Genomic DNA, 16950 nt, shown 5'->3' with positions numbered 1-16950 from the left:
TTTTTTTTTTTTTTTTTTTTTTTTTTTTTTTTTTTTTTTTAGTGAGAGAGAATTTTTTTATATTTATTTTTTAGTTTTCGGCGGACACAACATCTTTGTTTGTATGTGGTGCTGAGGATCGAACCCGGGCCCCACGCATGCCAGGCAAGCGCGCTACCACTTGAGCCAACTCCCCAGCCCTGATAACCCCTTTTTAGTACAAGTGGCTTAAAGATACTATTAAGAATTTTTTTTTTTTTTTTGGTACCAGGGATTGAACTCAGGGCGCACACTCAACCACTGAGCCACATCCCTAAACCCGTTTTGTATTTTATTTAGAGTCAGAGTTTCACTGAGTGCCTCACCATTGATGAGGCTGGCTTTGAACTCACAATTCCCCTGTTTCAGCCTCCTAAGCTACTAGGATTATAGGCATGTTCCACTGCACCCAGCACTATTAAGTATTTCTTTGCCAACAGAATTATATTTATAACTTTTTCTATCTAATCCCTCATTATGTGAACACAAACTGAATCAATAAGGATGCATTTTAGATTAATTTATCATTATCCAAATTTTTGCTACCTGCTCTCTGAAACACAGCATATTAATGGATTCAGGTAACAACAGGGTACCATCTCTCACTGTCAAAATTCTTAGAATCCAAGAACCAATACTTTTGAATATTATCAGGTCCTCATAAAGAATTAACTAGGTTTGATATTAATAGATACAAAAATGCACAATGTCACAGTCATTGAATTACATATACTTAGAGTGCATATTAAGAAGTGGTACAAGCTGGGTGTGGTGGCACATGCCTGTAATCCCAATGCCTTGGGAAGCTGAGGCAGAAGGATCCAGAGTCTAAAGCCAGCCTCAGCAAAAGCGAGGCACTAAGCAACTCAGTGAGACCCTGTCTCTAAATAAAATGCAAAATAGGGCTGAGGATGTGGCTCAGTGGTTGAGTGCCCCTGAGTTTAATCTCCAGTACCAAAAAAAAAAAAAAAGGAGGAGGAGAAGGAGGGTACAAGCCAGGAGCTGTGGCACATGTCTGTAATTGCAGATATTGAGAGGCTGAGGCAGGAAGATCACAAGTTTGAGGCCAGCCAGGAAAACTCAGACCCTGTCACAAAATAAAATTTAAAAAGGGGAAATGAATACTGGGAATGGTGGAGCTGGCATGTATGAGAACATGAGTTTGATCCCAAGTTCTACAAAAGTTAAAATTAAGGACTAAAATTTATTGCTAACCAATCTCTTGGAGATTAATGTATAAACCAGTGTGTTAGCATCTGTGTGGAAATTATTCAGCAAATAGGATGTGTATATTTAGAAATATACACATATTTACAAAGTACATTCTTTCCTGTTATTCACCCTATGAGGGAAATTGAAATACGAAGGATAAATAAGGGAAGTAATGAAAAGAAGAACCAAGACACATACATCCCAGGATTCAGGCAGGTGATATTGGCAATGTTATTTTTTTCAGTACCCAAGACAACTGCTTGCCTCTTCATTTGGCTTACTTGAGCCCTTTTTACATATGCATATACACTAATTATCATAAATGTGTAATTGTCATCAGTACATGATTTTAATGTTTTCTTTTAAGCATTTTCATCTGTATTGTTTTTCTCCTTTCTTTTGCCATTACAAAAAACTGTTTCAGTGATTTTTGTTTTGTTTTGTTTTTAATAGTGTCAGGATTTTGGTAAGTTGCTGAGGCTAGTTTCAAACTTGTGATTCTCTCATCTTGGCCTCCCAAATTTCTGGGATTATAGGCACATGACATCATGCCAGCTCAATGAATATTCTTTATACACTCACACAACAAATTCTCTCTGGTGCTTTTATACCATGGATCAAAGGATAACTATATTATAGTTTTAAGATATTTCCATATTCATTCTGTGAAGGAATGAAACACATTTTTGTCAACAGGGGGAGAGAGTACTTCTTCCCTCTACAATCCCACCAACAATTTTAAAGTTCTTTTTACTTTCTTCACTCTTACCTATTGAAACTAATGCCCCACTATTAATTTAATTTGCATTTCTTTGACTGCCAATGTGTTTGCTGAATATTTGAATGTTCCCTTATGTAAATTGCTTGTTGATATTTTGCCCATTTTTAAATTGGACTCAACTTCTAATGCTTTAGTAGTTTTACCTTCTAGTTAACATTTTTTCTTCCATCCAATCCAATAGCCATACAGTAGCCAATGTGCTTTTATTAAAATGCAGTTTGGGTTATGTTCATCCTCTGGTTATGAATTACTTTCTTTAGCACTAGAAAAAAATTCACATTTTGGTGGGGCTGAGGTTGTCACTCAGTGGTAGAGTGCTCCCCTGGCATGCATGAGGCACTGGCTTCGATCCTCAGCACCACATAAAAATAAAATAAATGGACTGGGGCTGTGGCTCAGTGGTAGGGTGCTCGCCTAGCACACCTGAGGCACTGGGTTCAAGCCTCAGCACCACATAAAAATGAAATAAAGATATTGTGTCCACCTAAAATAAAATAAAATAAAGAATATAGTGTCCACCTAAAACTAAAAAATAAATTCATATTTTGACATGTTTTATGAAGCATTCATGAAGCAGTCCATGCCTGCTTCTCCTACCTTATCTGAAGCTACACTGCCATCATTCCTTATGGTCAGAGTTCCTTAAATCTACAAAGCTCTGTATCTTCAGGTATTATTATTTTCTCCATTTAAATAATTGTCTCCTGAAAAGGACTGGTTAGAAATTGATATGTCATATTTAAAATAAAAATTACTCACCTGCCACACTTGTACGTGAGGATGGGAATCACATCTGTTTTGTTCCCCAATCTATGTCCAGCAACCACCACCCATAGAAGTCAGTTAAATGAATAGTTCCTACTTCGAGTTTAATAGTAATAGTGCTTTGTTGAGCTGGGCCAGTGGCTCAGTTGTAGAGCCCTTGCCTATCATGTGCAAGGTCCTGAGTTCTGTCCCTAGCAGTGCAAAAATTAAAAAAAAAAAAAAAAGAGTGGTCATGGTGGTTGTTTTGCCTAGAAATCGTCTTTCCTTTTTCAAGATTACTTTGCATATCTGTTCTCTGATGCACTGTGTAATTTTTTACTCCCGGTGGTGCTGGGGATCGAACCCAGGGTCTCACATATGCTAGGCAAGGGCTCTACCACTGAGCTACAACCCAGCCCCTTGTAAGTTTTCTTTTAACATAAAGATTTATAATATTTTTCCCATCACTTCTTGGCAATTTGGCTAAGACGAAGTGTAATATTTTCCTCCATTCTGGAATGATTTTCTGAGGAAAATGAATATTTTAATTTTTTTTTTTTTTTTTGGATGATTAGTGTTCCCTTTAATCAATTAGAATTATATCAATCAAATTATAACTGATGGGGGCCTGGGGTTGTGGCTCAGGGGTAGAGCACTTGCCTTGCATGCGTGAGGCACTAGATTCAATCTTTAGCACCACATAAATTAATAAAATAAAGATATTGTGTCCATCTACAACTAAAAATTTTTTTTAAATACTTTAGTTTTTAAGTGGACACAATATCTTTATTTCATTTTTATGTGGTTCTGAGGATTGAACCCAGTGCCTCACGCATGCTAGGCGAGCGCTCTACCACTGAGCCACAGCCCCAGTCCAACTAAAAAATTTTTTTAAAAATTATAACTGACAGGCTAGGACTGTATCTCAGTGGTGGAGCACTTGCCTATTGTGTGAGGCACTGGGTTCAATCCTTAGCACTGCATAAAAAAATAAACAAATGGGCTGGGGATGTGGCTCAAGCGGTAGCGCGCTCGCCTGGCATGCGTGCAGCCCGGGTTCGATCCTCAGCACCACATACAAAGATGTTGTGCCCGCCGAATTTAAAAAAAAAAAAATAAATAAACAAACAAAATAAAGGCATGCTGTATATCTACAACTACAAAAAAATTTTAAAAAGAAAAAATATAACTAACTGATTCCTAAATGTAATTTGTGTATGTATTGAGTCACTTGCATTCTGAAAACTGTTGTTTATCCTTTTTTGTTTGTTTGTTTTGTTTTGTTTTGTTTTTATTTTGTTTTTATCCAACCCAGGGCCTCATGCACTCCAGGCAAGTACATTGCCACTGAGCCACATCTTCAGCCCAAACCATTATTTATCCTAAATCCATTATATATGTTATGGTAAAATGAGATTCTATTACTTTGAACAATTTTAGATGACTTAATGCTAAACTAAAATCCCACGAAAAAAAGAAAGAAAATACATACTGAATTATGAAAATATCCTTTTGAAAAGTGATAAATTTAGAGCATGCCATCAATGACGAGGAGTGTGTATTATAGTAAAATCAAAGATTTTCTTTCTCTCTTGTGTACTGCCTATGATTTTTTGGGGGGGGGTTGGGTGGGGTATTGGGGATTGAACTTAGGGGCAATTGACTACTGAGCCACATCCCCAAGCCCTATTTTATTTAGAGACAGAGTCTCACTCAGTTGCTTAGCGCCTCACTATTGCTGAGGCTGGCTTTGAACNTGTGACATTGTGCATTTTTGTATCTATTAATATCAAACCTAGTTAATTCTTTATGAGGACCTGATAATATTCAAAAGTATTGGTTCTTGGATTCTAAGAATTTTTTTTTTTTTTTTGGTACCAGGGATTGAACTCAGGGCGCACACTCAACCACTGAGCCACATCCCCAAGCCCTATTTTATTTAGAGACAGAGTCTCACTCAGTTGCTTAGCGCCTCACTATTGCTGAGGCTGGCTTTGAACTCGGGATCCTCCTGCCTCAGCCTCCCCAGCCACTGGGATTACAGCTATGTGCCACCACACCTGGCCTGCTTATGCATTTTAGTAAATGTTTACTAAGTACATAATGTGTGACAAGCACCAAAGTATGCACCAGGCACCGTCGTCCTCCTCAAAGAGCTGACTTTTCAAATGAGATGTAAACAGTTCACTAGAAGCCCTGGAATCCCAACTCCTTTCAACTTCTTTTCAACTACCAATCATTGATATTTAAGGAATTTGTGTTTACAGGATTGTTTTGTGGTCTTTTAGGAAATAAATTCTGATCAGGCTACCCAGGGCAATATCAGCAGTGACCGAGGAAAGAAAAGAACAGTAACAGCAGCTGGTGCAGAGAATATCCAACAAAAAACAGATGAGAAAGTAGATGACTCAGGGCCACCTGCCCCTTCCAAACCCAGGAGAGGACGTCGACCCAAGTCTGAATCTCAGGGCAACCCAACCAAAAATGATGATATAAATAAACCCAATAGTAAGGGGAGGAAGAGAGCTGCAGTCAGTCAAGAAAGCCCTGGGGGTCTGGAAGCAGGTAATGCCAAAGCACCCAAACTGCAAGATGTAGCCAAAAAGGCTGGACCAGCAGAGAGACAGATTGATTTACAAAGGTAATGTACACCATTCTTCCCTAACTTAGAATAAATTCTAGTGTCAGTCACCCCAAACAACTGAGTTTTTGGAAGTGAAAACTGCATTTGGTTTTCCTGCAAAAATTATAATGGCATTTATTTTCACTTCATAATCTCTGCTTCTCTTTCCTTTTTTTTTTTTTTAAAGAGAGAAAGAATTTTAATATTTATTTTTAGTTGTAGTTGGACACAGTACCTTTTATTTATTTTTATGTGGTGCTGAGGATTGAACCCAGGGCTTCACACGTACTAGGCCAATGCTCTACCGCTGAGCCACAACCCCAGCCCATAATCTCTGCTTTTAAAGCACTAATTTGAAGAAAGATCTCCTCCCCACCTCCACCCCCCACTTTAATTTTTACTTAACCAGGAATCAGAATCACATTCCCTGTAGAAAAGTGGGATTCCATCTAACCTGTTAATAGAACTAACATACATTTTCCTCCTGGTTTTTGTTTGTTTGTTTTTAGTATACCAAAATATATTTGTTTACCCATCCCAGAAGACAGATCTTATTTTGCTGTTCATAACTTCGTTTTGTCATAGTGTCCAATGACTCTTCTTTAATATCATTTTTGAAAGTATAGATTTAAAAATTATGATTTCAATTAAATAGGTCTTATCATTATAAGCAAATAGAACTGGTAGCAGCATTTAACAGTAGAAAGCAAAAGTTTTTCCATTGGTGTTTTTGCTAACAACTGTAGAAATGAAATCATTTGGTTTGGTTTTATCCTGTCTACATCTTTTCTAACTCTGTATTCTTCTACTCCTGTCCCCAAGGTAAAAAGGAGACTCTTTTGTAAGGGAAAAAATGAAGGCCAAACAGAAGCAGGCTCCAGCTTCTGCAAAAACTTGGATTCAGACTGTCCCTGCACAGAAAACGAAGTTCACTTCAGAACACACACTTTCTGCCTTGAAAACCGAAAGAAACTCTTGACTTCTTTTCACATGACCACAGTCCTATGATGGAAATGTACAGAAGAAACTCGAGAGAGGCTAAAAGCAACTCTATTCTCCCTCCCCCCAGACTTTTCCTGTGAAAAGTCAATAATTAAGCAAATTGCTTAACATTTGGTTCCAGTTCCTGCATATCTGGAGTTTAAACACATAATACACCATTAATTCCCATGCTGCAGTTTTTATTTTAAAGAAAGTAACAAGATGTCCTTACACTGACACTGAAAATTCATCCCTTCTAGAGCCATGAATCCCCATGTTACACAAGAAACAGAAGTCTACTGAAATTTTTTTTTTTTTTTTTTTTAAGAAGAAAAGAGATCAAATATTTCTTTGTTTTTCCTTTTGGAAACTTTTATGTATAATTCTTTCTGCCTGTCTACTTTTCTGCAAAAATGAGATGTACAGATTTCAGTTCCCTGCTATGAAAAGTGATGTGGTGGCAATTTTATAAATGTTGCTTTCTGATTTTTATCAGAGTGAGAAAATAATTAAAATAATTATTGATTTGCAAGTAGTAAACTTCATATTTTGATTTCCCCTTCATTTTAGTTTAATATAATTTGCAATAAATGTACATATTGTTTGTTTCATAAAGCATATCACTTTAAAATGGTCTTTACTCCTATGATTATGTTGGAATATTTGGAATTTTAAAGGAGTAAAGACTATCCAGCATTTGGTTTTATAATGTTTGTCACCAGATTTTTATTATTAATGTAAAAAAAAGTCAATTTTTTAAAATAGTTGGACTTTGGCAGCTTTGTAAGGAAAATTGGAGGTGTTAGGATTACTATCAGTTTTCAGCATTGTGCTATTGGGAAATAAGTGTTTTTGTCTGCTGTTCTGGGCTCAGTTTTTATCTTTATTTTAGGGATAAATGTTGCATCAATATATTATGTTTCTTGGCATTGTTCAGCATAGGGAATGTGTGCACTTTTTGTGTACACATAATCATATTTAAGTTTTTTTGCATAAAATAAATGCTTCTAGATGTCATATGGCAGTCTTTTTTAATCTTTTTATATTATGCTTTATTGTGAATTTTTTATGCAAAAGGGCTAAAGTCATAAACCAAGAACGTGATTAGAGTCAACTCTCCATTATCTATAAAATAGTGACTGGGCTTAGTTTGTGGTAATCATAAACTTACAAATAAAATAATGAAGGCACACTGATTTAGGAGGACTTTGAAATTTGTCCTTTCTGTGCTCGTATTTATATTCTGCCCCCTCTGTACACTTAGACTCATCCCCAAAGCCCTAGAAAAATGTGCTTTTTCCTTACACATACCTAGTGTGGGCTGGCAGAAATAAGCAACATTTGCATTATATCTGGTCTTAAACTATAGTCTACATAAAATGTAAAACAATAATACTGTCAAAAGAATATATTAAGAATGAAATCTGTTGGTAGTAAATGTCACTAATGTTCTCATAGATAATGAAGAGTTGGCTATCACTGAGTGAAAGATGGATAGTTCTTTTCAGTATGCATCAACATACACACATTTAGGTATTAGAAGATGGTTAGGGAACAATGGATTCCAATGATACAAAGTGCATCAAAGTCTCCTAAAAGTGCAGAAAAGTCCTATTCTTTCTTCCTTTTGTCTCTTCATAACCCTTTAGAAAGTATAAAATATTGCCTCCAACATGCTGAAAAAGAATATCTATGCATAAGTATCAGTAAAGTCCCTCAAGCAATCAGCGGGTGTGTTTGAAGTTCTCTTAGTATCAGACAACTTAATTCTTTTTGGTTTTGTTTTGAGGTGCTGAAGATCCAAGCAAGAGACTCACACATTTTAGGCAAGTGCTCTAACACTGAGCTACATCCCCAGCCCTGACACCTTGATTCTTAGGAGCTCCAGTTTGGCAGATGTGGTAGCACATACCTCTGATCTCAGCAACTGGGGAGACTGAGGCCTGAGGATTACATGTTCAAAGCCAGCCTCAGCAATTCAGCAAGACCCTATCTCGAAATGAAAAAGAAAAAGGGCTGGGAGATGTGGCTAAGTGGTTAAGCACTTCTGGGTTCAATCCCTAGGAAAGAGCTCCAATTTGTCACCAACAGGAAGTACATTCATGGTAATCTAGTAAACTGGATGCAGTGCAATTAGTCAAATGCAGTTAAAGAGAAAGAAGGTTCCTAAGTGTCATATTACACAAAATGTAGCCCAGCCATTTGCATCTATTTATGGCTCTTTAGGCTTCTACAAGAGAACAATTAACTATAGGTGCAGTTGTTCATAGGTATGTAAATTGGCCACCCAGGGTTTTGTTAAATGACACAAGTGTCTGGCACTAAGGGAAAGGAGAGTTAAAAAGCTAGGGACTTTAAGGGAATTTGTCAGTTTTCCTTTGAAAAGGAAAATGTAAAATCTCTTAGGAATTTGGTATTCACATCTCAGAGAAATACAACACAAAAGTGCAGACTTATATTTGAAAATTGATGTTAACCCTTTGTGTCTAGTTTGAAGCTTCTTGTATTTGTCTAAAACTACAAGCCAGAATTTTGTATCTCCTTTGATAAAAAGTGTATAATATAAAGTAGTTTTGCATATTATTGTGCTGCACATGGGCTGAATTTTTAGAATTTTTTAAAGACTTGAAGCAGAATCTTGTAATTTGTGTAAATGACAAGTGTAAAATCTTACCATAAAATGCTAAAAATATGCACTGTTTCAAATAAAACAAAGAAATGCAGCATTATATAGTAGTGTGGAGCCCTGAATATTCATGTCCACCCAGGTATGCCAAAAGTTGATGAAATGTCTTTGCATTATTTTCCATTTAGGTTCTAGAGTCTGCATAATCTGATAAATCAGATGCCACCTTCATACTTTCTGGCTAGGTACTCCCATCTGGTTTCCAGGAACTGAAGAAGAACATAATGGATGATAAATTGTGATGGACATTTGGAGAAATTAGAACTTGTTCTTTAACCCACGAAAAGTAACTTTCAGTCATACTATCCTATTGCATATCTAGTTAGCACAAATCTTGGATGTGTATATATTGGTTTAATAGCTAGTTCATGGACAGAACAGATTGCATACAATTATCTGGAATGATAGGTTTACAAAATGAGTTAAGAGGAGCCATCATCCCTAGTTTTGTATTTTACCTTTAATGGGTTTATCTTTCACACCCTAATGCTTGGCCCCTTTATGATCCCCCAACCATGAATTCAGCCAACTGCTGGTGGAATATTATTGGCGGGGGGGGGGGGGGGCTGCACCCACACTGAACATATACAAACTTTTTCCTTATTCCTAAAACAATACAACATAACAACTTTTCACATAGCATTTACATTGTATTACACATTATGCGGATATGAAGTATAGGGAGGATGGGTGTGAGTCACACACAACTGCTACTTCATTCTATAGAAGAGACTTGAACTTGAACATCTGCAGATTTGGGTGTTCCTGGGAGATCCAGAATATATTAGCCCCCCAAAGATACCCAGGGATGATCACATTGTCAAGATTCCTTTGTTGGGCTGGGATTGTGGCTCAGAGGTAGAGCACCTAGCATGCCTAGCACCAGTGGGACCTCGATTCTCAGTACCACATAAAAATAAAGGCATTGTGTTGTGTCCATCTACACTAAAAAATATATATGTATAAAAGATTCCTCTGTTTTCACTTTTCCCACCTCTGTTTTTGTTTTTTGTTTTTTTGTTTTTTTGGTACTGAGGATTGAGCCCAGAGGCTCTTTACCACTGAGCTACATCCTTAATCCTCTTTATTTTTTATTTTGAGACAGGGTCTCACTAAGTTGCTGATGGTCTTGCTAAACTGCTGAGGCCAGCCTCGAATTCGTAATCCTCCTGCCTCAACTTCCTGAGTTGATGGGATTGCAGGCGTGCATCATTGTGCCCAGCTTGTCTTCACTGTTCTCATAGACTGTCAGATAAACCATTCTACAAGCAGCCTGGCATTTCAGAAAGCAGAGTTTGCAGGCCACCTAGGTGGTAATAGTGGCATCGTTGCTTAGAAGTTTTATAAGCCAGAAACAGTCAAATAATGAGAATGCGTGCAGAATCAAACACCTTTCCTGCCTGTAAACCATATCTCCAAACTTTCACTACCACAAGACTAATAACCTCCACTCACTTTATTTTGTCTTATTGCAAAATCTAACAGGAACATGTACAAGATCTCATTTCTAAGATATTTGGGCCAGGCTGATAATCATGAATTCAGTTTTGGGGTATTTCTCAGATCATATTCCCTTATCAATACTTCTGGCTTAACTTAAGGAAGGTACCTTTCCCCACATCAATCTCTAGCTACTCTTGTTCTCTACCAAAGACTGTGTCATTCCAAATCTTTTTCATATAAACAGCATTATATCCATAAGGCCAATATCTGTGGAATCCAGTAATACAAAGAGGTAATAAAATGGCCATTTTATTTATTTCAGGTGTTTCTGTAATCTGAACAGACTAAGCACAATGCAGGGAAGACTTTAAAAACTACTGCCTTGAAGGACTAGCATTACACTACAAATACCAGGACACTGGTAGCCAAGACGCTCAAGGCCATACATCCCATACTTTATGTGTGGACTTCAAAGCCCTGATCAATGCTATAGAAATAGAAGAATCCTCACTTTTTCTATATAGAGAAATACAATTCTGATTACTGTTATAAACTAGAAAGTTATAAACTAGAAGTGATAAGGCTGAGCAATCTGCCTGCCTGGGAATGAGGAGCCAGGCCTGATGCAGGAGGCAACTCTCCAGGCTGAGGTCCTGGAGGAGGAGATCACAGGATGGAGAAGAGCAAAAAGACAAGCACATGTACAAACTGGTCATCCATGCGTTGAGCACTGCCCTGTTGGACCCCTGGCCCTAGCCCCCAAACTTATCCCCCACCTGACATCCCTTCCCTATGCACAAATTCAGGTATGTCAATAACTCTGGCTTTCAACAAAACTACAATGTTAGGTGGGGACCCAGCAGCATCTCCAGGTATCACCCATTTTAGTCTGTTCTGAAACATTTTTGCAGTATTGAGGATCTCACCAAGTTGCCGAGGCTGGCCTTAAACTTGGGGCCCTCCTGCCTCAGTCCCCTGAATAGCTGGGATTACAGGTGTGCCTCGTTTATCTTGGGCCTTTTTTATTTTTATTTTTATTTTTTTTAAGAGAGAGAGAATTTTTTTAATATTTAATTTTTTTTAGTTATCGGCGGACACAACATCTTTATTTGTATGTGGTACTGAGGATCGAACCTGGGCCACACACATGCCAGGCAAGCACGCTACCGCTTGAGCCACATCCCCAGCCCTTGGGCCTTTTTTAAAAATAATGTTGTATTTTTTAGACCTTTATTTTACTTATTTATATTTATGTGGTGCTGAGGATCAAACCCAGTGCCTCATGCATGCAAGTTAAGTGTTCTACCACTGTGCTACAGCCCCAGCCCTTATCTTGAGACTTTTTGAAAACCTATGTCTGTCTCCCAAGGAAAGTCCTAAAACCCTACTTTCTCAGAAGGGATTGGTAACTGCCATTTGGTTACACGTGGCCTGTGATGAAATGTACCCTTTAAGAAAACAGTCAGGGGCTGGGGATGTGGCTCAAGCGGTAGCATGCTCGCCTGGCATGTGTGCGGCCCGGGTTCGATCCTCAGCACCACATACAAACAAAGATGTTGTGTCTGCTGAAAACTAAAAAAATAAATAAATAAATATTAAAAAAAAAAAAAAAAGAAAACAGTCAGCTTCAGGGATAAGAAGAGCCGGTCCTTTGCAATTTACCCTTGGTCTAAGAGCTGAGAGGCAAGACTGGAACCCTAAAACTACTCATGACCATTTTATGGAGGCTCTTTTTAATGTAACATTTAGAATATGCCCAGGGGCTGGGATCTCTGCATTATATTGCCCATTTATCCAGTGAGCCTGCCCATAGAAGATTGTAATTATGAGCAGCATAGTGTGTCTTTTTTAGAAGTCATGGCTCATAAGGATATATGAGACAGATTCCCTTTTTCCTCTCTTCACACAAACACAACTAAGAAGTTTATTGATCACAAGGCATCTACCACACCATGGTAGTCAATCGTGCACCAGCTCCCAAAACTGAGTGGAAAACTTTCAAAAACTTTTTTATAAACTCAAGCCACGTGTGGTGGAAGATACCTATAATCCCAGCAATTGGATGGCTCAGAAAGGAAGATTCTTAGTTCAAGTCCAACCTGGGCAGTTTAGCAAGACTGTAAGCAACTTAGCAATATCCATCTCAAAAAAATAAAAAGGGCCGGTCTGGTGGCCCACGCCTGTAACCCCAGCAGCTCAGGAGGCTAAGGCAGCAGAATGGTGAGTTCAAAGCCAATCTCAGGAACTTAGTGAGACCCTGTCTCTAAATTAAATATTTGAACAGGGCTGGGGATGTTGCCTAGTGATTAGGCATCCTTGGATTCAATCCCCAATACCAATAAAATAAAATAAAAAGGACTGGAGATGATGTAACTAACTCAGTGATACAGTCTCCCTGGACTTAATCCCCAGTACCGTAATGGGGGGGGGATTATAAACTCGAATACCACATTATTTCCAGTCTCCTAATCCAACCCTTTCATCATAGTGGCAGGGAAGTGTTTGTTGTCCAAGGACCTGACCTTCATTGATATATGATTTCTATCTTACTAATAATTCATCGTTGTTTTTTACAGGGATAGAGGTATTCAAATTTTACAGTTACTATGGAAAGATGAGGAAATTACAAATATTCCACAACAGGTGAAAATAAGAGGAAATTTACTGCGCAAACATATGGCCTTCACTGCTATTTGGCTATGGGAAGGATTCTGAAAGGAGGATCAGATTAGAAAAGTTTCTGCCTGAGGTCATTTGCATTTTAATATCTCTGCTTATGATTAAATTTCTCCAACAATGGTACCCGAGCAGAGAGGCCCAGAAAGGGCTGGCATCACAACTAAACTCCTTTGGAAAGCTGAGTTGTGAAAGCACACATTGCTCAAATGCAAGAGAACCGTTTGCTCTGTGAATTGAAGTAGGAACCTCATACGGCAGGTTGAATGCCTGTGCCCACCAAGTGGCAGCAGCCAGGTGCCCACAGGATCCAGAAGGCTACTACTGGCTGTGCTGGAGAAGGGCACATAGGAGGCCTCACCCCTGTTCTGTGAACTCAGAAGGGAAATCAAGGGAAGCCCAACTGGGGAGCTCTAGATAAGCGCCCCACAAGAGAGGATGCAAACCTGGCACCAAGTCTTCCTCAGTGTTGAAACTGGTTGTGAAAAGCCAAAATATGTTTCTCTTTGGGATTTTTTTTTCCTGCAATACTGGTACCCAGGGACGTACTACCACTGATCTACACCCCAAGCCCTTTCCATTTTGAGACAGGGTATCCCTACATTGCCCAGAGTGAGCTCAAACTTGGAATCCTGCCTCAGCCTCCGTCACCGGGATTAATTAGACATGAGCCTCCACTCCTAGGAATTTAAATTTAGTGCCTGGCATGGCAACAGACCCCTGTAGTTAGTCCCAGCAATTTGGGAGCTGAAATGAAGGGTAATTTAAACCCAAGAGTATGAAGCCTGCCTGAGCAACATAACATAGTGAGACAACCTCCCAAGAAAAGGAGAAAAAGCAAATCTTCTCCCAATTGTGATTTGTAATTAGTTGGGTTTCTTGGTTTTGTTTGTAGTTTTAGGATCAACCTAGGACTTCACACATGAAAGCGAGTAGTCTACCACTAAGCCACACCCAAGCCCTTTTTAAATTTTATGACAGTGTCTTAGAAGTTGCCCAGGCTACCCTTGAATTTGGGATCCCCCTGCCTCAGCCTCCTGAGTCACTAGGATTCCAGGCACACTCCATTGGCCCACCTCAGTTCCCTCTGTAACAACCAAACTGCTCCTAGTTTTAGCTCCGCACCCTCTACCTTTTACAGAAGCTGTAAATCCTGCCATTTGATCAATCCTGCTTAGAGATTAGAAGAGAACAAACTAACAAAGAGCTGCAACTATTGCCCACAGAAAGTAACTAGCTCCAACCTGCTCCATCTTTCTGATACCTTTAATGACACTGATGCTACTCCTCCTTAATCCCATTTCCTCTGCTCCTCTTATTTATTTCTCCAACACAGATCTAATTCAATTCACTTGACATTGAGTGCCTATTATATGCCATGAAAGTAATAACACTGTTTATTAAATTTACAATAAGCTGAGGTAGAGAACTAACAAAAACCAAAGGTAGAATATACAGAAGTACCAGAACACCTCAGTCCTGTGGGAGATTTGGGAAAGTTCACGGACGCAGTAGCATCTGGAAGTGGATTTGAAGGATAAGATTTCAGTGTATAAGGGCTGGGGCTGTAGCTCAGTGGTCAAGCACTTGCCTAGCATGCCCAAGGTCCTGTGTTCCAGGTCACCACCACAAAAACAAACAAAAAAACACAAAAAGAGGGGGCTGGGAATGTGGCTCAGCTGTAGAGCACTCGCCTAGCACAGGGAGGCCCCTGGGTTTGATCCTCAGCACCACATAAAAACAAATAAGTAAAATAAAAAATAAAGGTATTGTATACAACAACAACTAAAAAAAAAAAACAACACACAAAAAGAAACAAGATTTCAACTTATAAAATGAAAGATAATCATATTCCAAAAGGAGAAACAATTTTAAATGCATAGAGGCAGGACACACAATGCATAGAGAAGCACTGCAATACAGAGAAAATGGAAGAGCCTTTGGTGTAAACTTTTCTAAAAGGAATGAACAGTGGGCTGGGGCTGGGGCTGGGGCTGGGGCTCAGTGGTAAAGCGCTTGCCTTGCTCATGTGAGGCCCTGGGTTCGATCCCCAGCCCACATAAAAATAAATAAGTAAATAAAATAAAGATATTGTGTCCATCTACAATAAAAAAAATAGCAGTTAAATAAACAAAAGCTTGTGATGAAAGTCTTTAGCCAATGTTTTCCTGTCCTTGTATGTACTTGAGAAATGAGCTTTCTTAACTGTTTCTTCAGATAGTTGCCATATGAATAAATAAATGTGTACAAATTTGTAAATTAAGAAATAGTATTCAAAAATATACACACACACAGAGTACATCTACAATCTGCTTTGAGCAATGAAAATTTAGCATTTTCAAAGCCAGCCTTAGCAATTTAGTGAGGCACTAAGCAACTAGCCAGACCCTATCTCTAAATAAAATACAAAATAGGGCTGGAGATGTGGCTCAGTGGTTGAGCGCCCCTGAGTTCAATCCCCAGTACAAAAAAAAAAAAAAAAAACAAAAAAACCCTAACCCCTTCATCTTCCAATACAGATTTATTGTTACATTTGGTTAAATCTATTATCAGTATTTGCTGCCTTGCAATGGTTGTTTGTGAAGATACTGTTCTGGTTTTTTGTTGGTTGGATTGTGTTTTATTTCCAGTGCCAGTCCTCACACATGCTAGGCAACCTCTCTACCAGTGGGGTACACCCCTGCCCACAAGTCTTCACTTGAGAGGCCCTATAAAATACTAAAGAAGCCAGGCATGGTGGCACACCAGGGCCTTGGGATGTGGAGGCAGAAAGATTCCAAGTTCAAAGCCAGCCACAGCAATTCAGCAAGACCCTAAATAACATGGCAAGACCCTGTTTCAAATAAAGAATAAAAAAGTCCGGAGATGTGGCTCAGTGGTTAGGTGACCCCCACGTTCAATCCTGGTACAACAAAAAATAAATATATATTTTTTAAAAAGCTGTTCTTTTTTGTACTATCATTCTCTCTCTTATATTGCTCTCCTTAGATTTACTGTTTGACTTATTCTTTTGTGTGTGGAAGGAGCAGGGTACTGGGCCTTGAACCCAGGGACTGGTACATAGTACACAAGCACTCTATTACTTAGCCTCATCCCCCTTTTTATTTTGAGATAGGGTCTCACTAAATTGCCACAGCTGGCCTCGAACTTCTGACCCTTCTGCTTGGCTCTGCACAGCACATTGACACACATACCCTCATTTCATTCTTCAAAGGCACTTTCAAAACAACCAGCTTGTATTGCTCTTTGTATTCATTGATTTAAAACATGCCTAGTGGGGCTGGGGCTGGGGCTGAGTGGCAGAGCGCTTGCCTAGGACTTGTGAGGCACCGGGTTCAATACTCAGTACCACATACAAATAAATAAAGGTTAAAAAAATGTGTAGCTGGGTGTGGTGAGCCGCTTCTGCCGTTTATGCAAATTATGGTCGCCATTACAAGATGGCGCTGACTCCGCTGTGGTCTGTGACAAACAACTCCTTATTTGGGAGAGTTGGCGCATGACTTTTCATCACCCTATGAGAAAGCTCTACGTGGCTGCTTTGCATTGGGGCTTGAGATGCTTTATTAAGGCTGGGAGGGGCATCCGAGGGGTAGAAGAAGAACTATCAAGGGCCTGAAATAAACTGCTGAAAGAAGATTCCTGAGTGTTGCATCTTCCTTGCGGGCAAGGGGTTGCGACAGCTGGGGCTGGGGATGTGGCTCAAGCGGTAGCGCGCTCGCCTGGCATGGGTGCGGCCCGGGTTCGATCCTCAGCACCACATACAGACAAAGATGTTGTGTCCGC

The 16950-nt window shown here is 39.2% G+C and overlaps 1 protein-coding gene and 1 long non-coding RNA gene across 2 annotated transcripts in view; one reads left to right on the top strand and one right to left on the bottom strand.

Annotated features, from left to right (window-relative positions):
• The window catches only part of LOC125610958, a 23068-nt gene extending 22483 nt beyond the window's left edge, over positions 1-585 (bottom strand). The window contains exon 1 of the long non-coding RNA XR_007341065.1: positions 474-585. This is a non-coding gene — a long non-coding RNA (uncharacterized LOC125610958). The remainder of the gene's footprint in view (positions 1-473) is intronic.
• Positions 586-2579: 1994 nt separating this feature from the next.
• LOC107138943 (sister chromatid cohesion protein PDS5 homolog A-like) lies at positions 2580-9088 on the top strand. Its single transcript, XM_015481748.2, has 3 exons — positions 2580-2642; positions 5044-5396; positions 6201-9088. Exons 1-3 carry the CDS (start codon positions 2580-2582, stop codon positions 6202-6204), a joined length of 420 nt encoding a protein of 139 aa, XP_015337234.1. The 3' UTR covers positions 6205-9088.
• Positions 9089-16950: the final 7862 nt, after the last annotated feature.

This window comes from Marmota marmota, unplaced genomic scaffold, assembly GCF_001458135.2.
Source record: "Marmota marmota marmota unplaced genomic scaffold, marMar, whole genome shotgun sequence".
NCBI lineage: Eukaryota > Metazoa > Chordata > Mammalia > Rodentia > Sciuridae > Marmota > Marmota marmota.
The sequence above is the reverse complement of the archived record's forward strand: the minus strand, read 5'-3'. Positions and strand labels throughout refer to the sequence as shown.

What these genes read in the sequence shown, in the direction of transcription:
- LOC107138943 (XM_015481748.2), top strand. Translation starts at nt 2,580, where the DNA reads ATGAAGCAGTCCATGCCTGCTTCTCCTACCTTATCTGAAGCTACACTG. An exon ending in CACTGCCATCATTCCTTATG is followed by an intron (nt 2,643 to 5,043) that starts GTCAGAGTTCCT and finishes GTGGTCTTTTAG; the next exon opens with GAAATAAATTCTGATCAGGC.